Here is a 21,983-nt window from a genome sequence, read left to right on the forward strand (position 1 = left end):
GAAGGGATTTTCGTAGTCACCTTCCTCATTGAACCGAATGAATATCAATAGTTCACAAGATTCAGCCCCTGCGCCACAGCCGTCATGACGCAACTTGACAATGGGGAGATATGCAAACCTCGTGTGCTCATCCGGTGCATATTATGTTGAAAATTGTCCGACCTGACGATGACCAATGCTGTGGCGTTTTTCGAATTGCCCGATCTTTTTTTCAGCCGCTCAAAAAACCAAGACAAAAAGATTGATCTAGTTTATCAATCCGGTATTGTCGTGGGTCACGCTGTATCACCGAAGACGACCGAGAAGTATCTAGATATGGATGACGATGTAATCGCACACCAAGCCCCAAGATCAGGCCGGGGGCTGAATAGGTGTAGAAATATTATAAAAGGTCGTATCCAATCGTTCGAAGTTTGAGACATCATCAGACATAAGTCTTTCAAACCAAACTTCGCTCTCTTCTTAACCGCTCGAGTTTTGTCCAAAGACCGCCAGTGCCTTTTAATTTTACACATACCAGTCAATCATGGCAATCACTCAACTTGTTCAGCCGATGGTCCGGCCTCGTACAAAATTGGGACGCCAAAATACCTCTATTCCTGTGCACCTTCCAGACATGTTTGTGCTCTTTCTGTCTGGAGCCCCGAAAGTCAACCCACATTATGAAATTATGAGACGGGAAAGTGAGACCTGGATCTGCAAGTAAGCTTCTGTACACCAGACCATAGCTGTCGCAGGACATAACTAACTTTCATGTCCATTAGTGTGTGCTCTTTTGACGAACGAACCGAAAGGGTCTTGAAGAAGACAGACTTTGCCTATTTCTGCTCCATTGCAGTCCCCCACGCATCACCAGAAGAGCTCCGAACAGTGGTTGACTGGGGTAACTGGGTACGTGCCGTTGTTGCAACGTGATGGTTAAGGTTTTGGTGTGCTAACGTTGACTTCTATATGCAGGTTTTCCCATTTGATGATCGTATGTATAATCTGATCGAGTGCATACGCCTTTGCTAACAATATGCCGAAGAATTTGACAATGGGGGCCTGAAAGATGACCCGGAGCGTGCTCAAGAGTTGGTGGACAGATTGCTGGCAGGGATGGCAGAGGACAAGGGACAGTCACACTATGAAGAGGATTCCCTCGTCCGGGTGCATAACTCAGTATGGGACCGCATCGCAGCATCCTCTCCTGCAGGTAGGCGTTGATCCCACTTCTACCAAAAGTCGTCTTGAATGCAAGCTGATCAGGAGCAGGGGTCCGACGCAGATTCGCAAAGACAATGACCGACTACTGCAATGGAAGCGTTGAGCAAGTCCGTGCTTGTTCCACCGGAAAGTCCCCTTCGCTGGAAGAGATGCTTGCCATGAGAAGGCAGTCTGCCGGAGTCTCGCCTCTCTTTGCTCTAGTGGAGTATGTTGAGAAATGACCTGAATGGGTGGAAATTGCTGACAATTTCCCCAGGTATGCCCACAAGTTGAACCTTCCAGACTGTGTATTCGAGGCGAGGAGTATCAAGGAAATTGAACGGATCGGAATTGATCTGGTGTTGCTGTCAGTACCTCAGCCCCTCCATCAGATGAACAACTTCTCACGGATCACAGGCAAAACGATATCCTCTCGTACTGCAAGGAAGAGGTATGTCTTGAGCACCATTCATAATGAGTTTCTGGCTTCAATACTGACAAAATCGCAGAAAGAGGGTGTCAACCATAACATGGTAGCCACATGCCGGAGCTCTGGCATGTCGGCACAGAAGGCGTTCAACCACGTTGGTAACATGCTTGTCTCTCGCTATCGTGATTGGTACCTTGCCCTGGCAGAATTACCGAGCTGGGGTGAGGAAATCGATTACGAAGTCCAGGAGTACATCCTCGGAGTTGTCAATGTCGTCAAGGCCAATTTGAACTGGAGGTAAGATAGTCGATCGTTGGTTTCAGCCATGTTGGAGCTAATTTTGGCACAGTTTCCGTTCTGGAAGATATTTTGGAAAGGCAAACGAGGCAGTCCGCAAGACGTGGATGGTGACGGTGCGGCCCCAAATGGCTGATTTCAAATGAGACCTGTGAGGCACACACGGGTGGGCTGTATATAGAGTAGGGTGTTGGTACATATAACCATTTCATAGTTTTTGTAAATGCTATTTATGCTGTTCATGAGTCAAGAGTATTATAGTAGTGTAAATCATTTCTGTCATTGTAACCAGAACCCACCTTAGATTGGTTGTAGCACACTGCTACTCATTATCGAACGGAATCGTTTAAGACACAGGGCCGTTTGTGAAGATTCGAAGTTTACCTGCAGTAACAAAGGAGTTGGAGCTGACATTTGAAGCAAGCATCATATAGAACGTGAGGGAATGACGATTAGGTGAAGAAGGGAGGCTGGTAGTCAGAATGTTGTATAGGGGAAGAAGATTCTGTCCTGCATTAGACAAACAGATCAGTGACCAGGGACAGCACTATTTATGCTTGGGAAATTGTGAACCATGCAATTGGCCGACACGTCAGCTGACTTGTGGTGATTTCCCCCATGAATGGTTATTTTAGCGCTTCTTGTTTCAGTAATCTTGCAACTATTCGCAATCCTTTGTAGTCACCGATATCATTTTTCTATTGACCATTTTATCGGGCCTCCCATAATTTGTAGGAAGTAGTAGATTCTAGTCCTTAGTTGCACTTTTCAATCAATACCTCAGGCAAATATATTCGGGCTTTGTGATATGACAGATCACAGAACAAGCAAAGATCGCGAACCTCCTCGATTTACCTAGTATTACACAATGTTCAACGTGATTCAGCAAAAGAAAAAAAAACAGATCACAACTCATCCATTGACCACCTATCCCTTCCCTGTCGAACCTTGTCGACACCATCATCCCATGTGTATTTTGACGCCCAAACCAGGCTACCTCCTAAACTCCCACATCAAAATTATTAATTATCCAATAAGACCCAATAAGCCACCGAGAGGGTTGGCTATTATACTTGGCATAAACCCCAAACAATAGGCGTAAATATTAAGGAGGGGAGTGCATATGATCCCCAACCGTGACGCCGAACACGATTAATTAAACTTGGTATCGTAACTCTTCTTGCAACGCTATCCACTAGGTGCATTCTGCATTCCTGTTCTCAGAATCTCTGTGCAGGAGGAATTGTGCTATATTCTGAGCCTTACGAGTTTTATTAGTTCAATTGGTCCCCCTTCAAAGCTGCAGCACCAAACTCACAATTTATCTGGACGATACCAAATTTACACCTGGGCCATGCTGGGGCGGCCAACGCTGCCGCGGGCAGGGCCAGTGCGGCCGCGCATGTTGACGTTGGACCGACGGGCCATGAGGAACGACATGATGAAGGAGGCAGTATATCCAGCCCATGCGAACCACAGGAATGCAGTAGAGGCCTGGGCCTCACGGCAGCGCTTCTGACGGCTGTAGGAGCCATTGGTGATCTCGTTGTGGAGGGTGTATTCCTATATGATCGACAATAGTTAGCAAGTGGGTCTGTGTGGGTCTAGAGATCTGAAGACGATCTGCTCTCTTTTCCCGCCCGGGTCGGATGTCAAGAGTATAGGGAGTAAGAAAGAACGCACTTCGTTGCTGCAGCTGTGAGCTTCCAGCCGAGATGCCAATGCAATACCCGCTGTAAGGAAGAAGAGCGCGTTGAGCAAATCAATCGCGACCATGAGGATAGGCGACAAAGCCCAGTCAAGATTGAATGACGCCGGGACCAGGTAGAATAGCGTGAACATCGACCACGCCGACACGAACATGCAGTAGTTGACCGTCGCGGGGTCTCCCGCGAAGGATTCGTTCAGCATGTTACCAATGAGGGCCATGACGAGCAAGGTCCAAATGAACTGCACCGTGTTAGTCTTCGATCATTCCTCACCCCGTTATGTCGCGATATGTGGTTTCGCAGAGATCCATGATCGCGGATAGAAGCATACCTGCCACAGCCGCAGGCCGAGCTGAATCCCTCTCATACCCATGGTGAATTATTCAGCGGGTTTGCTGTAACGATAGACTTGTGTGTCGTGGGCTAACAAGGGGTGGTAAACCAGGAGCTGTTGCTGTCAAGGGGATAGATCACCAACGATAGGAATTAAGAAGGAGGAAGAGAGAAAGACCGGAATTATAAGCCGGCGAAAGAAAAGGATAGGCGAATGGAGGTATATTTGAAGCACGGAATGGCCGGAGCCCGATGATGACGGATGGTGTTGAAGTGGGTAGTTGATTTGCTACGTCATGCGTCGGTGCGGGACTCGTGAGATCACCACTCACCACCCGCACAAGAGCCCACCACTCCTGCAGTCGACCCAGAATCTTTCGAGTCTGCAGAATGACACGGGCTTGGCTAGAATTACTGCTAGTGTTCTAATCCCTTTTTTTCTGAATATTGAATAACCGCCAAATCCTTATCGTCGATCGCTGGATAAGTAGAACTGATACTAGGCTCATTCCAATATCACTGGTGGCCGAGATAGCGAGAATCTGTACCTGCATCCACCTGTACCTAGGATTCAAATATTTTACCAACGGACACAGCATTGCCTATTCCCCTGCTCTATCCGTCCCATTGAGTCCTACCCACCGAGCGCTTCCGCCTCGATCCGGCTTGAAACACTGATGCCGTCACCAGGAGCCAACAACCGCGTTCATTGCAACGGCAGCCCTGCAGCGTCCCCGCTTTTCGTTGGATCGACATCTCATTCTCGACCATGGATCGCCTCAAACTTGAATGGTTTACATCTCGAGAGGTTCAGACCACTTAATCATTGAACGTATGCAAGTATCCACTTGTCTCAGGTGTCGGATGGCTCTTGTCCCTCGTCGACCCTAGATTTAGCCCCTCAGTTGGGCGACCAGACTTCCTGGTGGGTACATAAGACTCGATATACTTGTCAATGAGAGCGTCTTGATGGATGAAAAGAGAAAGGTCAAGGCACATTACTACCTTGATTTTTCAACCCACAAGTGGGTTACTGATGACTCCGCCAATCCTCTTGATTCCCAGGTCAATTTGTATTCGACGGGTTCTCTGACGCGAATAACTCTATTTTTCTCTGGGCTCAACGTCTTATCTAGGCTAGACCAATTCTTTCTACGACACATGAAAACATCCATGAACTTGACTTGCAAAAATGACTCAATGCGACATTGACCATGACCAAAGTGTCTACCACGATTACACGATCATCTGGACGATCATATAAAGCCTGGATCTCACTTTTTATAGTAGTTGGCCTCTGAGCCTCAGACACAAGAGAGAAATACTTCCATGATATCGATTTCAGTGCCAGCAGCACCGAGTATTGAACACCTTAATGCTCAAATTATAAGATGGTTCAGCCGGGCTTTGCATCCCTATCTAAACTCAATACGTCAAGGTCCGGATTGTGTCTGAGCCGGGAACAGGATCGAATTATATTAAAAACTTGTAGTACATCACACTATCAATCACGGTGTATCTGGATATAAGTGTTTTGTATTTGATATTGTCAGTAATTCACACCTGTGGGCATGTAGCAGAGATCAACCACCAATAGAACGCCCAGCTTGACATTGTCGCGCATATAGGAGAGGGACAGGCGGATACATGCTAACCTTGGTACATCGATTCATAGTGTCTTTTCTCACATCCATTTCTTTTCCCGGTGTGCCAATCTCAATTTAAACACCAACGTGTCTTCCATCTCGCTACCTCCAACAACGGCGATATCCTGGGAATCCAAGGTGTGATTCCAGGTGGTTCGGGGTTTTATTATCGTTTAGTAAAATGATAGTCACTGTTCTCCCGTCTCAAGTGGACATACTACCGACTTCTTATGCCAAAAGAAAAACCACCAAAGTGACGCATGGTGTTGACAGTTATCATGTTGTATCAAACTTTTGAATTTTTCCAAGCGAAGGGGGGACTGAGAGAAGACTGAGGAACACTTCCCACGAACTATGTTCCTTCTAGGAGCAATGTATTCAGGTTAGTTCTCAGACAAATAATTATCTATGGAATATTCACTTATAGTGAGCATAGATTCTTCTGGTCAATATCTCCAGATAAGATATCTATCAGCCACCTCCATCTTGTTCATAATATGCAAGAATATCCCTCGAAAGCGATCATTGAGTAGATTGATCGTCGCTTCTCAGTGAGGAATATTTGTGCTTATTACAGGCATGGATTGATCATCCTTTCACATACGCAAATGGTAAACATACAACTGTGAACTGAAGTGCCAGCTGCACAGACAGTGAAAAGTATTACTCTGTTATCGTGCACGCCGAGACCCCACGGTGTCGCCGAGAATCCATAAAATCCATGTTTACCTTTCGAACAGATCTTTTCCATCATCTTGAATCTTTCCACTTGACCTTCTCATGATCTGGTACTTTCGAAGGTAGCCCACTCACATACCAAAATCCAACTTATTGCCAAAATTCTCCATTTCCATTTATCTAAACACCACACACCATCATCATGCCTATGACTTGGAACGGAGACACCAACGCCAAGGTGCGTACCGATAACATAGCTACCGGCCTGTCATCGATATTCAAACGTCGCTTACTCCAAAGCGCGTTCATACATCGCTAACTACCTCCTGACAGCTCTTCCTTGGCGTCTTGAGCCAACTCAAAAATCTCAAGCTGAAGCTGGACTACAAAGAGCTGTCTGAATACATGGGACCCGGTACACTCTGTCACAGTCGGTGCAAAAACACCCCCGCTAATATTCCAGGAGAATGCTCCGTGCGTGCTGTCCAGCAGCAGATCGACAAGCTTAGAAAGCAAGTAGAGGAACAGAATGGTGCTGCCAATGACGATGCCGCTACCTCTCCCAAGCCTAGTACCCCCAGCAAGCGCAAGTCTGGAAAAGACAATGGCACCCCCGGGGCTCCTTCTAAGAAGACCAAGGGAGGCCAAGAGAAAGGCACTGCTTAAGCCTGACCATTCCTCTCTCCGCCATTGATATGTTGGTGGAACTTTGATTCGATCATACTGGAATGAGATCTTGGCCAGCCTATTAGGACGCGGTATCTGGTGATCATTATTAAGGGGAAGTTTTAAAGCACGAAATAGGAGAGACTTGGTTGAAAAGCACATTGTCATGGCTGTTCTCAGTTTAGTACTTGAGCTTAACCAAACCAGATCTCTCATTACGACATTCAATAACAATAAGTACCATTATGAATGTAACCATTATTAACTCCTATTATAAAACATGGAAGGACGAGCGGGATATCCCCAGGCACTGTTCCTCCCAATGGATCCTCCCACGTGCAGGGCGCCAGTATCCGCATCACTAAACCCGTTTAGGGTTGGGAAGCCCGTCCCGTCAACAACCAAAGTTTCTGGTGAGGGACGGCTGTTTGTTCCTGGAGGAATAAATAACTGCGTCCCTGGCAAAATTCAATCCAAAATCGGAGAAAAGTAACCTAATCTGTCATGTTGGCATTAGCACATGTTTGACCAAGACCTGGGGACTGCTAAAACCCCTACATAACACGTTTTATTCCTCAACTGTCGAGCTTTACGCCAATCTGTCAGTCTCGGACGGGAAACCATGGGTGCCTCAGGACCCCGCATTATGAAGGCACAATTGCTTCTTGGCGGCCTGAGTCTGGTGGCTGCCAATTCCACAATAGCTTCACCTTTTCCGGGAGAGGCTTCGTTCGTTGCGCCCCCGGGATTTCCTACCTCCATTTTTTCGTAAGCGCCCCCAACGTTGTCTCAGGTGATCGAAGTTACTAAAAGGCGACCAGCTCCTACTATGTCTTGCCCACACGGCCAACTCAGGAGCCACAGCCCATCATTGACGACCCCGTGCTCCACAAGACATACCCATTCAGCCTGACAGACCCTGATGCAATACCGACGAAGAACCATAATCCTGTCGTGTTCCCAGAGCCACGTGCCAATCTGACAGACCAGGAACAGCAAGCATTGATTAAAGATGTGAAAGCTAATGTGACCCGTATCATCCATGCAGACGCCGCAGCAAGTAGTTGCGGGACATGCAGAGAAGCTCTGGCGGCCGCGCAGCCAGCTGCTTGGTACGCGCCACTGCTAGTCCCAAATGCCATGGTCTCGCTGTGCACGGAGTTGAATTTTGAATCGAAGGACAAATGTGAGGAGGATTATGCACCAGCAGCGTTTGGGGCCGTCTGGACCCAGGTGCTGTCCCTTGCCGATGTGAACAGCCTGGACGGTAACTACATCTGTCATACTTTGAACAAAACCTTCTGTGCCCGACCCTCGACCAGTCCGCTGGACACAACCAAGCTGTTCCCGAAACCCAAACCCGCGAATCCGCGCATTCCGTCGGCTAGCGGCAAGCGTGTCAAGGTGCTGCATCTATCCGATATCCACCTGGACCCGCGGTATTCAGTGGGCTCCGAGGCAGACTGCTCATCGGAATCGGGAATGTGCTGCCGCACCAATTTGCACAACGAGGTTTCGCCGAACCAGGTTGTCCTCCCTGCTTCGCCGTACGGGGAATTCCTGTGCGATACGCCGTATGATCTTGGGCTGGCTGCGCTGGAAGCAATCGGCCCTTTGACGGGCACACGGAAGAGTAAGGAGGGGTTTGGCTTTTCGATATACACGGGAGATATGGTGTCGCACGACAGCCCCATCGGCCAGATCGATCGCGAATATGTCCAGTATACCGAGACCAGTATCTTCAGGATGATGAAATCGTACATCTCGGGGCCGATGTTTGCCGCTCTGGGCAATCACGACACGAGTCCCGAGAATATTGATTCTCCACATAAGATGCCGGGACCACTGGGTGAGCAACAGAGCTGGCACTACGACCACGTTGCTGGACTGTGGCAGCATGAAGGATGGCTGAACGGGGAAGCGGCTGACGAAGCCCGCACGCACTATGGAGGCTATTCCACCAAAACCCCACAAGGACTACGCATTATCTCATGGAACACAGGTATGCTCCGCAGACCCCAAAGCTGCCGAAGGATTGAAACTGACAAAGGATAGACTTCTGGTACAAGAACAACTACCTCAATTTGATCAACACAGCCGATCCGGACCACTCGGGCGTCTTCGCCTGGATGATCGACGAGCTCCAACAAGCAGAAGACAATGGAGAGCGCGTATGGATCATCGGCCACGTTCTAAGCGGCTGGGACGGTTCAAGCCTCCACGCCAGTCCCTCCGACCTCTTCTACCAGATCATCGACCGCTACTCGCCACACGTCATCGCAAACGTCTTTTTCGGCCACAGCCATGAAGACCAGTTCATGGTCTACTACGCCAACAACGGCACCTCGCAGACGGCCGACACGGCACTCACCACCGGGTGGATCGGACCCAGCATCACACCGCTGGAGAACCTGAACAGCGGGTTCCGCATGTACGAGGTCGACACGGGCAACTTCGAGATCTACGAGGCGTACACCTTCTTCAGCAACGTGTCCGACTTTTCGTCCCTGTCAGACACGGGGCCCGTGTTCCGCTTCGAGTACTCCACGCGGGATACGTACGGGGCGCACGCGAAATGGGACGCAGACGCCCCGCTGAACGCGACGTTCTGGCACCGCGTGACGGAGGCGATGGAGAAGGACGGGGAGCTGGTCTCCCTGCACAACACGCTGCAGGGCAAGTCGAGTGTGAAGAGCCCAGAGTGTACGACCGCTGAGTGCCGGGCTGCTAAGATCTGCTACATGCGGAGCGGAAGTATGGCGTTGGGTAGTCAGTGCACGCAGGGGTAAGTTTTCTCCGAGACTATGGTGGATAATGGCTAACTGGTATAGGTACGGATCGGTGCAGAAGGCGTTTGGGCCAACGTAGGGCTTGCCATGACAGGTGCAGATAGGCGACAGTTTCCCACGAGGTTTACTATCGGCATTATAATTGACCACGAAAGGCCAGCAACCCAGATAGATCCATAAATATCCTAATAAATCTACCAACATCTGCCATGTCTATGGACTATGTGCAGCTCATAGATTCTAAATATGAACACACCGCCAAGAACGGATCACCACACCCAACACGCTAAATGACGATCAACGCCTCCTTATTCGACCCTGCCGTGTTAATTAAAACACCAATTAATAGAGTCCGCTCTGATTAGACAAAATTTCCGGGAAGAGATTTCCTCACTCCACTGATAAAAATTAATTCTTCAACTCTTTGGACGGAGTAGACATACCCCTCCACCCCTCATCACTTCTCTTTATCATCCCGTCTTCATCTACATACCTCCAAGAAGACAGACCAGAAAAGTCATCCAGAGAGAAAAGACAGGAATCACTTCCAACCACACAAAAAAATGGATCCCCTCCGTTACCTCGCCGCCCCCCACGGCTTCACCCCGCTCCCGACCGCCAACATCAAACAAATCAAAGAAAGAATCAGCTTCGTCGACTCCTTAACAGCAAACCCGCACTTCAACCCCTCCGAGCCCGCCCGCGAAGCCCTCTACAGCTACAAAGACGCCTGCGAGACACTCGTTGACCTCGCACGGGAGCAAAAAGCCACCGGAACCAGCGATGCCTCCGCACAAGCCTCCGCCACCTCTCAAGCCAGCGACTTCGAAGCTGCACACCTCTCCACCGCGACGCTGTCGTTCGATCTCGCGACCAAGGCCAAGCTCGGCGAGGAGCTCGACGCCCTGTACAACATGTGGACGTTCACGCGGTACGAGCGCTTCCTCCCGGAGGAGGTGAAGGCCGATGCGCGGGCACATCCCAGCGCGAGCACGGCGGACCCGTGGCATGGGGCGTTCTGGAAGGCGTTCTGGACGCGTCTGCAGGGCGAGCGCGAGACGTTTGCGCGTGTGTTGGCTGGTGAGTGGGGGAATGGCGGCGCGCTGCTGAATGAATGTCCTTGGAGCTTGCTGCTTGCGCTGCTGTGTGAGCGCCATACGGTGGATTGGGATGAGACGCTTGCGTTGGTGCAGTTCGGTGCGGGCGAGGCGCCGCTGCCGACGGAGGACTTTGTGGATTTGTTGAAGGCTGGCGATGCGGTTGCTTTGGCGAGGAGGTTGGACCGTGATGAGAGCGCTGTGTCGCTGTCCGCGGAGTATGTTATGGGCGTTGGGACGCTGTTGATGGCTTATTTCTCGAATACGTTGTCTGATGCGTTCTTTGATACGCTTTCGATTGAGGAGAAGGATGGTGAGGAGGAGGATGATGAGGAGATTGCGGGGTATGCGATGTGGAAGCCGAAGGAGGCGCTGTTGGAACGCATGGCGCTGAAGGATGGGCATGAGGAGTCGATGAGGAAGCTGTTCCAGGAGATGTTCGATGAGATGGGCGCGGATGAAGACGGTGATTTCGAGGACGATGAGGAGGACGAGGAGATGGAAGATTTGGACCTGGCTGAGGCGGCGGGTTTCGCCGACGGTGGGTTCAGTGATGATTCGGAGGATTATTAGTTCCTCGAATGGGGTAAAAAGAGGAAATAGAAGATGGTTTGGGATGTTATGTGTTATGGATTCTACTGGATATGATACCTATGCCAATGGTGAAAATAATATAGATTTCCGATATGCAGATTGTTAACGAGGCTGCTATGAAAACGCGCTTGATACCGAACTCCATGCAATAAACAATTCAAAAGTGATTTTAACACTGACCATGCTCCTCCAGCGCGCAGATGAAACTCTCTCCCCATTTCGCACTGTATCGAGTTAGCTATACCTTTCTCTCCGCCAGGACGAAAACAGGCCTGGGAGACAGGACGAAGCTCACCTCGTATGCGTGGTGACAAACTCAATCAACTGCTTATGTCTTCTCTCCCGCTCTTCTGCATCCATCGTAACGGCCTGATAGATCGCGTCCGACATCTCCCGCACGCGCGACGGATGGAAGATGATGCCCCCGGTCTTCATGAACGCCGCCGCCCCCGCCAGCTCCGACAAGACCAGCACGCCGTGTCGGTCTTCCTGGCATGCGACGTACTCCGACGCCACGAGGTTCATGCCGTCTCGGTGGGAGGTCAGCAGGCAGATATCCGCAATGCAGTACAGAGCTGTCAATTCTGTGAACGAGACGGAGCGGTGCATGTAGACGAGGGGTGTACCGTCGGGGGTTGCTATTCATTGTTTAGCCTGCACATTCCTCACTAGAGCATACTACCCAAAAAGAGTACTGGTGAACCCACCATACGTCCCATCGATCCTCCCCACAAGAGTATTCACCTCGTCCGCAAGATTCTGATACTCCTTGACATCTTCGCGACTCGGGATGGCCACCTGGATCAGAGTGACTTTGTTGCTTAGCTCGGGGTGTTGCTTCAGGAAGCCCCCGTAACCTTCCAGTTTCTGCACCAGTCCTTTCGTGTGGTCCAGTCTGTCCACCCCGACAATGACCGTCTTGCCCTTGTATTCTTCTTCGAGGGTCTTGATCCGCTTTTGTACACACGGGTCGAGTCGCGAGTCGCTGAATTTCTGAGGGTCGATGCCCACGATGAATGTTCCCACGTAGGTGTCGTGCCCGGCGTATGTGACGTGGTCTTCGCCTTTTACTGTGGCGCCTCTGTGCTCAAACTTGTCAGATGGGCCAGATCTTGCCGCAGGACGGATAGGTAGGAAAATGGGGTTAGGAAACGTACATGCTACGCGCACACCCCCCGACAAAATTCCTCCGATACTCGCAAGTATGGAACCCAATCACATCACTCGCCAGCACGCCGCGGAGCAAGTCCGCATGCACAGGAAGACCCCTCCAGAAGTCTTCCGCTGGGAACGGTGTGTGCAGGCTGAACCCGATTGCGCAGCGTTTGCCCTGCTTTTCGAGACGCTCGCGCAGCAGCGACGGCAGTAGCAGCAGGTGATAGTCGTGGATCCAGATCAAGTCGTTGGGTTTCGCTTCTGCGGCGACTGTATCGGCGAAGATCTCGTTGACGCGCTGGTAGGCTGTCCAGGCTTCTTCGTTGAAGTTTATCCCGGATTGATAGTGCATGATTGGCCAGAGGATGGAGTCTGTGGCCTGTCAGTATGTATTCATCCATCTATCCATCCTCCATTTAGTCCCTTGGCCTCATATGGAGACATACTCGAGAACCCATTGTAATGATCATGAGCCAACTGCGCATCGAGAAAGATCCCCATGGCACCGTTCTCTGCCAGCGATTGCGACGCCTGCTTCTGCTCCTCCTCGTCCTTAATGCTGATCCCAGGCCACCCGATCCACCGGAAATTCATGGATTTGGAGAGCCCCGAGAGCGCAGTGACCAAGCCCCCGCTGGACAGGCTGGTCTTGTAGGTTCCATTTTCTTTGGACACGGACAGCGGCAGTCGGTTGGAGACGAGGATCAGGTCGCGATGGTGTTCTGAGTCGGTCGTCGTAGCCATGGCTGTGAGTTGTCTTCTACGTTATGTACTTGGTATGTTGAGGTAATTGCAACTAACGTGTGTTTTTATATGAATAGGAAAAGGTTCATCACAAACCGCGCGAGCGGCATTCTTCGCAGAAATAGATTGATTGCCTCTGGTCACTAGAAACTATATATAGTCTTGGACACAAAAGTAAAAGAAAGGACAAAGACTGGGACGAATACTAACTTCCTGGTGTCATCATCAGCTGCCAAGCCATGGGTGTCATAACGGTTAACGGCATGTTGACGTCACACCCTGCCCAAAGGGCTGATTGAACAACAACAATCCCTCGATCGCTGCGGTTCAACTTCATAGGCCACAGGGGTGGAGTGGATCATGTCTCCTGCAAATTGAGCGTGCAGACTCCTCGTCCTGGTTCTAGACAGGGAGGGTGGCGTAGGAAAGCAGGTATCTGAGATGAAACTTGCATCTCAACAATGAAGACGAAGATGACTTCAGAAACACCCCATGAGGAGACTGCCTGGACGCGCCCCCGTGCATCCAAACCAAATCTTAACGGTGGCAAACAAACCCGAACCAGCAAGTGCTGTCCCAAGCATACCGGCGGTTCGATTTGTTTCGAATCAAGAATCCTACATCTTAACGCCTCTTTTTTCCCTGCCCTGTTCTGCTACCTTAATGGCCTGTCGCTATGCATATTCCATGACGTCGTATGCAGACAGCCTTGTTTAAGATGAGCCTGTTCTGCGCGTCGTTATTTTGGACACCCAAGACAAAGCGCGGCGCGAATCACTTGTGACACAATGGCTGATCTGGCGCCTTTTGTTCATATATCCTGTTCGAGAGAACATACTTCTTGAAAAACGTCTGATTGATAGCATTAGCAGTTTAGCATGGAGCTAATATTTATACTGACTACGAGAAATGTGTCTCGTCTACCTACGCATTTTTTCCTCAAGGTTCCTTATATTCATTCATTCCTCATATCATTGATTTTGCCTGGCGATCGCTTAACGACTATCAGAAAAAGCCAACAGAAAGTACACATGCGCACAACAAGCGATTCGCGGGGGTTATATAATCTTTTGCCTCTTGATAGAGACACGACATCAATATAGGCAGATTACAGGAGACAGCATTCAGCAGAACTAGGGAGAAGAAAGGTCGGCAACGCACTATTGGAGGAGGTACTTGGCGGCATGCTCGACGTGGTCGTCCGAGAAGGTCGCCATCGTGAAGTAGCTGTGATCGTAGTCGGGCTGGTAGCGGACCTTGACGCCCTCGACGCCGGCCTCCTTGGCGGCCTTCTCCAGGTTCTCGGGGAGAAGCTGGCCCTGCTTATAGAAGTTGTCGCCGGTTCCCTGGTCTTGTCAGTTTATCTCTCGAGATGAAACCAAGATCGCGGAGGACATACCACATCAATGAGCACATCCAGTGGGCCCTTCCACTGCTTGATGAGCTCGGTCGCATCGTGCTCCTTCCACTTCTGCTGATCGTCTCCCAGATATCCGGAGAATGCCTTCTGGCCCCAGGGGCAGTTGATGGGGTTGGAGATTGGCGCAAAGGCGGATACCGACTTGTACTTGCCAGGGTTACGGAGGAACTGTTCCCGGGGCGGTTAGTCCAATTCCTGTTCGAACATCGACCTGACGGAAAGGCCCATATATCGATGCGGCACACATACCAGAGTCAGGGCACCGTGACCGCCCATACTGTGACCAGTGATGCTAACCCGGCTTGCATCCAGCTGCGAGAAAGCAGCAAAGACAGTCTGGGGCAACTCCTCCGTCACGTAGCTGTACATGTTGTATCCGTTGTCGTACGGCGCCTTGGTAGCATTGACGTAGAAACCGGCGCCGGTACCAAAATCCCACGCATCATTCTCTCCGGGAATGTCCAGTCCCCCTAAAGGTGGAATCTCGTATTAGTATGGGTCCGCGTGCAATCGTCGCGAGGTAGATATCATGGGCGCATACTGGGGCTGGTGTCCGGGTACAGCACTGCGATTCCCTTTTTGCTCGCACCGTGCTGGAAGAAGCCCTTCTCGGAGCAGTTGTCGGCTGTACAAGTCAATCCAGACAGATAGATCAACACAGGGACCTTCTGCGTCGCGGCCTGCGGCGGCAGGTAGAGGTTGAAGTTCATCTCGCACTTGGTGGACTTGGCGGCATGGCTGAGTTTCAGCAATTTGCCGCCGAAGGAGGCGATTGTGGCTTTCGTTGTGACGGACATAGTGTCGCTGTATTAGATATTGAGATGTTGAATGGGAGATGAGTGTGTGGGGGAGAAGAAGAGAAAAAGAAAAATGGACGATTCGGGCGGAGGGAGGATCCTTCTGTATTATGACTACGGCTGGTTGGCGATGAGGGGAATGAGGGGAATGAGGGGCCTTTTTTAACGTGACTCCGCGTCTCCGTCATTGCCGAGCGTTGCCCGTCTACTCTGCCATCCCCGGCTGCAGAAGGTATCATCATCGCTTTTGCGCTCCGTGAGTAATCTTATTGCGACAATATATTTGTTGATTTGTTTTTCGAGTAAACATGGGATGGGTAAGTTAGGCATCCATCTTCCCACTTTCCCTTATTTACACAGCTCGCCGATCGTCTTTCATAGATGTGAGCTTTGAAGCGGGCGCAAACCGCAGAGACTCGAGTACCGCCCCAAGGCCATCATGGGGAAGTATTGCGAGTAAAGGGTATAGCAGAGGTAAAAATGGTTGGGGAACCCCGTTCCAGTATAGTGGCGTTCGTTCCAAGACCCCGAGCGATCGCCCTCTTTGATCTGCGTTCGCGCAAGATACTGGATACCTCGTCGAATGGAGGGATCAGTAGCCGGCAGATAAGCCAGGAGGCCCATCAGCGCCCAAGCAGTCTGTGACGCGGTCGATGGGCCCTGCGCAGCTAGACTGGGGTCTCGATAGGTCTCCAGTCTCTCTCCCCAGCCCCCGTCTGAGTTTTGCGCCCATTGCAGCCATTTCAAGGCAGCGCGGATGTTTACTCCCCGGCTGCTGCATTTCTTGCGGGCCACAGTACCAGACTCATCTGAATTCCAATCCCCCACATGGTATACCAAGGCGCAGAGGACTGTGCTGGTGCCATAAATGTAGTTCGACCCCCAGCGACCAAACCAGGGCCCGTCTGGTTTTTGTTCGTCGGAAAGGAAATTCACAGCTCGCTTCGTGGCGACCTCCATTCTACTTATGAGCTCTGGGGGAACGGGCTGCTTATCAGGGTCGGATCGTGTGGAGGCCTTCTGCACCAGTAATCCGAAACATTCAAGGACACGGCCGGTGACGTCGGCAGTGGAAGGGTCGCAGAAGCTTTCCATGTCACTGAATGGGATCTTATTCAAAAACAAGTAGTTGTTGTTGAGGTCAAATGCACCCCAGCCGCCGTCACTGTTTTGCATTCCCAGAATCCACTGGACGGCAGAGAGGATTGGGGACATGTCTGACAAAGCAGGATCTTGCTTCACCATGGCTAGAACTGCTGCCGCGGTGTCATCAATATCTGGATACCACGAATTGAAGTATTCGAAGCTGAATCCGCCAGGTGCGAGTTTCGGGTTATAGACCCGCCAGTCGCCCTCCGGTCCCAGCTGCTGTCTTGCTTTGAGGAATTGCATTGATTTTGTTGTGTAGGAGCTCTGATACGGCAGGCCAGAGTCAATTAGTCCGGTAGTCATCAAGATGGTGTCCCAAACTGGCGAGATGCAGCCTTGCATTCTCAAGCCACTGCCGTCTCTCCAGGCGTAGGTATTTTGCAGCGCATGAATCCCCCGGCGCACTGGGCTGGACTCGAGGCCGTACCCTTCCAGCGTGAGGGCAAACATTGCAGCGTGCAGCGGGGGGAAGATGCCACCCATATCGCCTTCAGGCTCCTGGCGCTCCAGGATCCAGCTGACACATTTCTGGAGGGCGGGCTTTCGAGTGGGACTCCATCGCAAGCCGTTCAGGGCTTTCAGAACGTAATCGGCCACCGTGAATCCCAGACCGGTCACGTCTCTGCGCCGCAGTAATGTCGACAGCGATGGCGCGTATGGAACCATCTTGTCGTCGGGGTTGACCCAGAGCTCGTCCAAGTAATCATTGCATTCAGATCTTCCGTTCGGAAGCGCGTATATTGGACAGTGGTGCCGGATGACCAGCATCGGGATCACGGTCCCTCGGGCCCAGCTCGCGAGCCTATATATGCTGAGAGGCGCGGACGAGGGTAGGAGGGTCAACTCTGCAGGCAGCTCGGGCACGGCCGCCCAGGGAAACAGCCCAAAAACCGCCAAAAACATGCGAGTAAACACGCGCACTTTCTCAACCCCTCCTTTCTGCAGGACGAAGTCGCGAGCGGCGCACATCGCTGGATTCTGTTTATCCACACCGAGCAGTGCCAGGGCGAAGTACGCCTCGGTGGTTGTGGAGACATCGCCGGGATAGTCGAACGCGAGACTCCAGGATCCGTCCGAATTCTGCTCGGATAGCAAATACTTGGTGAGGTCCTCCTGGTCTGGTTTTAGGTCTATGCCCAAGGCTTGGGCCAGGAACACGTATTCGGAGGTGATAGTGGCGTTGGATTTCATTTCGCCATACCAGTGATCGCCATCGCGTACCTGGCGAAAGGCGTAGGCGCCAGCCAGTTGAGCAGCGTTGGAAGCCTGAACTTCCACTTCGACATCGGAAGGGTGTGGCATTTTGCAAGATTATCGTATTTCCGTTGACTGAGAGGTTGGAGTTATGTCGAATTCTTTTCAGCTGTTACACGCCGGTCACTTGAGCATGAGATCATATTTTTTCCACTGACGGTCAAAAAAGCAAAACCGCCAGCGCAATACATGGGTATGGCTGGCTGAATACATACATGAGATCTGATCCGTCCCTTTCTCCACAGGTGCAGCTTCTATGACTTACAAAGTACACCGAAAATCCTTTTTCTCGAAATCTTACATTCTCAGACGAGTTTTAAAGAATAGAGTCACAATACAACCAATGCTGCATTTCTCATGCAGCTGCAAGCATGTTCAGTAGGATCCAGATTGGTATACCATCAAATCTAATGTGTACTGTGGGCCAACTACTAACCAGATAGTGCTTACAAGCTGTGCATGTCGAGGTCAGCAAACATCCCTTATTTTCTCACCATGCCCTCGCTTTTATTCTTGCTTTTTCTTTTTGTTTGCTGTTGGAGATTCCAGGCTTGGCCTGACCGACGCAAGGGGCTCCTAACCTGTGGGTCCATTCGTCTCCAAACACTTCCTTGCGATCCATTTTGACCTCACGCCATTATCTGGATAAGGTCAAGGGCGGTGGTAGCAACATGAGCCTTCCTGAGCATCATAAAGAGCGTGCGAGGTGCAGAAACGCGATCTATAGCAGCACAGTACCTGTCCGATGGGTACTTTATTTGACATGCGGAGTACCTCTTTCGACTGTGCTTCAAGGTCATGTACCGGAAATGGTGCGGTGATGCTTGTAACCGCCAGCATTTTTGGGTAACTTAATTGTTTTTGTCAACGTCCCCGCCCTTGATGACTTTTGATTTCAGGAGAGGTGTGGAAAAATACAGATCTTCCTCCAGGTTGGATGAAACATGTGAAAACTTCCTCTCCCCAATGTGATCCTTGCTCATTTGTGTTCCCTCGTATATATGGTTCATTCGCTTACCTACAGGACGATCATCTGAGGCCATTCAACCATACCCATCTTCGTCTTGGTCAACATTGAGAGGCTAACCAATTGCCCAGTGTAATGATGCATCTCGAAGATATGCCAGGCTCAAGCCGCACTGCCATCCTATCATCGCAGTCGGAGAACAAGGTCGAAAGCGTAACATGTACAGACATTACGCCGGACAGTCATTCGCCCGGGCCTCCATCCGAGGAGGAGTATCTGAGTGGTCTGCGCCTGCACACCATTACACTATCCCTGGCGGTAACCATGTTCCTAGTCTCTCTGGACACAACCATCATCTCGACCGCCGTTCCTCAAATCACGCATGATTTCAAATCCACTGCAGAGGTGGGATGGTATGGCTCCTCGTTCCTCCTGGGCAGTGCCGTCACTCAGGCCCCGTGGGGCAAAGTCTACGCATACCTTCCCCTCAAGCTCGTGTATCTGGTCAGCCTAGGTTTGTTTGAGGTCGGCTGCCTGATCTGCGCGGTCTCCCATAACTCACCCACTTTGATCGTTGGGAGAGCGATCGCTGGTGTCGGTGGCTCCGGCATCGGTTCAGGCATCTTCACTATGATCGGCGTATGTTTCGCGCCCAGAAAACGGCCGATCTTGATTGGAATCGTCGGGCTTGCGTTTCTACTCGCAAGCTTCGTGGGACCCGTCGTCGGCGGCGCGTTCACCAGCCACCTCTCCTGGCGATGGTGCTTTTGGATCAATCTCCCGGTGGGAGGGTGGTCCTTTCTTCTGGTCCTCTTTGCCTTCCGCACGCCGTCCTCTGCGGCACCCCCGAGGGTTTCCTGGAAAGAGGCACTTCTGCAGCTCGACCCCGCCGGCGTGGCCCTCCTCACAGGGTCGCTTCTCTGCTTTCTGCTAGCCCTTGAGTGGGGCGTCAGCCGGTCCTGGGATCATCCAGACGTGATCGGATGTCTGGTCGGGTTCCTCCTACTGGCGGGCCTATTTCTCGCCAACGAGATCTATCAAGACGACCGAGCCATGGTGCCCCGGGGTTTTTTCCTCGAAAAGACCTTAAGCATCAGTTTAGCCTTTATCTTTTTGGCTGCGGGCGCCTTCTTCACCCTCCTCTACTACATCCCGATCTACTTCCAGGCCGTGGAAGGCGTCTCGGCCGCCGAATCCGGGATCCGCACCCTACCGCTTGTCATTTCCGCCGGGGTGATGGCAATCTTCGGGGCCATCCTTCTCGGTGTCACCGGCTACCCCGCCCCGTTCATGGTGCTAGGTGGCATCCTAATCTGCGTTGGGGCCGGACTGCTATACACCTTGGACCTTGCCGCCCAGTCTCGATTTTGGATCCCGTACCAGATTCTGGCCGGGTTGGGAATCGGCACCTGTCTACAAGTCCCCATCATCTACAATCAGGCGATTGTTGCACCCGCTGACATGCCGACCATGACTGCAACGACGCTTTTCTCAAAATGTCTGGGAGCGTCTATCTTCATGCAAGTCGGGCAGGCGATCTTCTTGAGCCGGGTCAAGCAGCAGTTTACCTCAGTACCGGGTATTGAGCTGGGCTCGGACGAGATCCTTGCCGCGGGCCTTTTAGTCGGCGGGGATTCCGGATCACAGACGCTGACACACGTGTCGGGTGCGTATCTTCTTGGATTGAAAGACGTGTATGTGCTCGTCGTGGCGATCTCTGCTCTAGCGACGCTCTTGGCACTGGCCATGGGCCGGGATAGAATGCCGCCGGTGCGTTTACAGCTATAGAAGCTTGGGAATACTGTTGAACTTGAGGAAGTTTGCGCACCTTTCCCCGCCATTGTTGAACATTTCCCCGTGCATGTATAATATATCTCCATTCCCACGGTATCACCTAATTATATATATATCATCTACTGTACCCATCCGCTCCTTCTCAAGCAACGTTGCCGTCGGATTCTCATTCACCAGTAACGCCCACTGGACCCTGCCATCTACAAACCGCCCTCGCTAAAGCAAAATCACCATGTTGATCAGCGACCACACCCCGTCGCGTATGGTAGCGTTCCCCGTCGATCATCTCAAATCCCCATATCTAGCGAGTTCACCCGGATAGTAAGCCTCAGTCACTTCATACACAATCCAACAATCAAGCAAGGAAGCCATATCAACAAACTCACCTGCTCCACCATCCACCCCGATTCCTCACTACACGAAACAGTATGCACCCAGCAGCCCAAGGCCGCACCATCCTCAAGAGGAGCACACCCTGACTCCTCGACCAAGAACCCTTCACCCTCCTTGCCGTCCGCAGAGACCTTGCCGTTGAGGAATTCACGCACCTGCCCTCTATCACGGTATGCACCGTGTAGTTGCACAGCAGGCCGGACCCGCCCATCGCTGTCCATCTCGCCGGCAATCAGACGGCTCCGGACGGTAAGCGTTTTGTAAACGTAGTCGTGGTGAACGTGCGGCTTCCAGTCGAGGGTGCGCTTCTCCGTGGTGCCGGTGATTCCGCCTGTGGCTGTGTGCACGACGTCTACTTGGAGGGAGGACGGCGGTATACTGTCTTCTGTCGCTGGGGTTGTTGCTGTTGCCGACTCGGTGATTGTGAAGGTGATGGTCATGTGTTTTAGGGCCTGGCGGAGGAACCAGTTTAGGGATTGCTGGAGTTTTTTTTTTTAGTCTTTGCTCTCATGTATACGTGTATGTGTTCATGTGTATATTTTCTAATGAGGTTTAGGGCCTGCGTACTAGCTTGACGAAACGATCCATGTCGTCGGAGAGGGACTTATCCTATGCGTGATATTCAAAATATGATTAGCATGTTCTTGTTAGCATGTCCCCTCATAGGAGAAGAAAGAGAGAGAAAACAAATACGAACAAGCACCCATACCCCCGTCAGCCGGAGGATTGGAACTGGTTTCAACAATTTCATCTTTGTTCATGTGGCTGAAAGTGCAGTTCTTGAGTGATACAATCACGGCATGAAGATCCCGCGCAAGTGAGTTAAATAAATATACATAGGTGGGTATTCTCCCGCCTGTCTGAATTCTTCCTAAAGATGACTACA

The 21,983-nt window shown here is 51.2% G+C and overlaps 10 protein-coding genes across 10 annotated transcripts; 5 read left to right on the plus strand and 5 right to left on the minus strand.

The window, feature by feature from the left end:
- Window positions 1-429: 429 nt before the first annotated feature.
- BDW47DRAFT_97553 (terpene synthase family protein) lies at window positions 430-2,378 on the plus strand. The gene is made up of 10 exons (XM_024820445.1): window positions 430-702; window positions 765-891; window positions 958-976; window positions 1,028-1,195; window positions 1,255-1,411; window positions 1,463-1,552; window positions 1,603-1,636; window positions 1,695-1,912; window positions 1,965-2,138; window positions 2,212-2,378. The coding sequence occupies exons 1-9, from the start codon at window positions 527-529 to the stop codon at window positions 2,056-2,058; spliced, it is 1,083 nt and encodes a 360-aa protein (XP_024676651.1). The 5' UTR covers window positions 430-526; the 3' UTR covers window positions 2,059-2,138; window positions 2,212-2,378.
- Window positions 2,379-2,660: 282 nt separating this feature from the next.
- On the minus strand, window positions 2,661-4,215 carry BDW47DRAFT_97563 (MARVEL domain-containing protein). The gene is made up of 4 exons (XM_024820446.1): window positions 3,953-4,215; window positions 3,596-3,862; window positions 3,231-3,475; window positions 2,661-3,173 (listed from the first exon to the last, which is right to left on the minus strand). Exons 1-3 carry the CDS (start codon window positions 3,992-3,994, stop codon window positions 3,254-3,256), a joined length of 531 nt encoding a protein of 176 aa, XP_024676652.1. The 5' UTR covers window positions 3,995-4,215; the 3' UTR covers window positions 2,661-3,173; window positions 3,231-3,253.
- A 2,265-nt stretch (window positions 4,216-6,480) lies between these two features.
- On the plus strand, window positions 6,481-6,944 carry BDW47DRAFT_121743 (uncharacterized protein; the record flags this gene model as incomplete). The annotated part of the gene is made up of 3 exons (XM_024815695.1): window positions 6,481-6,516; window positions 6,612-6,693; window positions 6,742-6,944. 3 exons carry the CDS (start codon window positions 6,481-6,483, stop codon window positions 6,942-6,944), a joined length of 321 nt encoding a protein of 106 aa, XP_024676653.1.
- A 492-nt stretch (window positions 6,945-7,436) lies between these two features.
- On the plus strand, window positions 7,437-9,969 carry BDW47DRAFT_97571 (PPN1 endopolyphosphatase family protein). Its single transcript, XM_024820447.1, has 4 exons — window positions 7,437-7,712; window positions 7,766-8,946; window positions 9,000-9,729; window positions 9,776-9,969. Exons 1-4 carry the CDS (start codon window positions 7,567-7,569, stop codon window positions 9,810-9,812), a joined length of 2,094 nt encoding a protein of 697 aa, XP_024676654.1. The 5' UTR covers window positions 7,437-7,566; the 3' UTR covers window positions 9,813-9,969.
- Window positions 9,970-10,121: 152 nt separating this feature from the next.
- Window positions 10,122-11,505, plus strand: BDW47DRAFT_97573 (uncharacterized protein). The gene has a single exon (XM_024820448.1). It carries the CDS (start codon window positions 10,297-10,299, stop codon window positions 11,401-11,403), a length of 1,107 nt encoding a protein of 368 aa, XP_024676655.1. The 5' UTR covers window positions 10,122-10,296; the 3' UTR covers window positions 11,404-11,505.
- Window positions 11,506-13,432, minus strand: BDW47DRAFT_97576 (trehalose-6-phosphate synthase). The gene is made up of 5 exons (XM_024820449.1): window positions 13,026-13,432; window positions 12,582-12,951; window positions 12,132-12,505; window positions 11,720-12,062; window positions 11,506-11,648 (listed from the first exon to the last, which is right to left on the minus strand). The coding sequence occupies exons 1-5, from the start codon at window positions 13,321-13,323 to the stop codon at window positions 11,594-11,596; spliced, it is 1,440 nt and encodes a 479-aa protein (XP_024676656.1). The 5' UTR covers window positions 13,324-13,432; the 3' UTR covers window positions 11,506-11,593.
- A 1,051-nt stretch (window positions 13,433-14,483) lies between these two features.
- On the minus strand, window positions 14,484-15,540 carry BDW47DRAFT_114753 (S-formylglutathione hydrolase; the record flags this gene model as incomplete). Its single annotated transcript, XM_024814711.1, has 4 exons — window positions 14,484-14,669; window positions 14,723-14,911; window positions 14,993-15,213; window positions 15,285-15,540. 4 exons carry the CDS (start codon window positions 15,538-15,540, stop codon window positions 14,484-14,486), a joined length of 852 nt encoding a protein of 283 aa, XP_024676657.1.
- A 272-nt stretch (window positions 15,541-15,812) lies between these two features.
- Window positions 15,813-18,032, minus strand: BDW47DRAFT_3080 (terpene cyclase/mutase family protein). The gene has a single exon (XM_024818717.1). It carries the CDS (start codon window positions 17,989-17,991, stop codon window positions 15,916-15,918), a length of 2,076 nt encoding a protein of 691 aa, XP_024676658.1. The 5' UTR covers window positions 17,992-18,032; the 3' UTR covers window positions 15,813-15,915.
- Window positions 18,033-19,234: 1,202 nt separating this feature from the next.
- On the plus strand, window positions 19,235-20,698 carry gliA (MFS-type gliotoxin efflux transporter gliA; the record flags this gene model as incomplete). Its single annotated transcript, XM_024814712.1, has 1 exon — window positions 19,235-20,698. One exon carries the CDS (start codon window positions 19,235-19,237, stop codon window positions 20,696-20,698), a length of 1,464 nt encoding a protein of 487 aa, XP_024676659.1.
- Window positions 20,699-20,771: 73 nt separating this feature from the next.
- On the minus strand, window positions 20,772-21,893 carry BDW47DRAFT_3086 (uncharacterized protein). Its single transcript, XM_024818718.1, has 3 exons — window positions 21,665-21,893; window positions 21,091-21,576; window positions 20,772-21,005 (listed from the first exon to the last, which is right to left on the minus strand). Exons 1-3 carry the CDS (start codon window positions 21,683-21,685, stop codon window positions 20,871-20,873), a joined length of 642 nt encoding a protein of 213 aa, XP_024676660.1. The 5' UTR covers window positions 21,686-21,893; the 3' UTR covers window positions 20,772-20,870.
- Between the last annotated feature and the right edge of the window lie 90 nt (window positions 21,894-21,983).

This window comes from Aspergillus candidus (assembly GCF_002847045.1).
Source record: "Aspergillus candidus strain CBS 102.13 unplaced genomic scaffold BDW47scaffold_1, whole genome shotgun sequence".
NCBI lineage: Eukaryota > Fungi > Ascomycota > Eurotiomycetes > Eurotiales > Aspergillaceae > Aspergillus > Aspergillus candidus.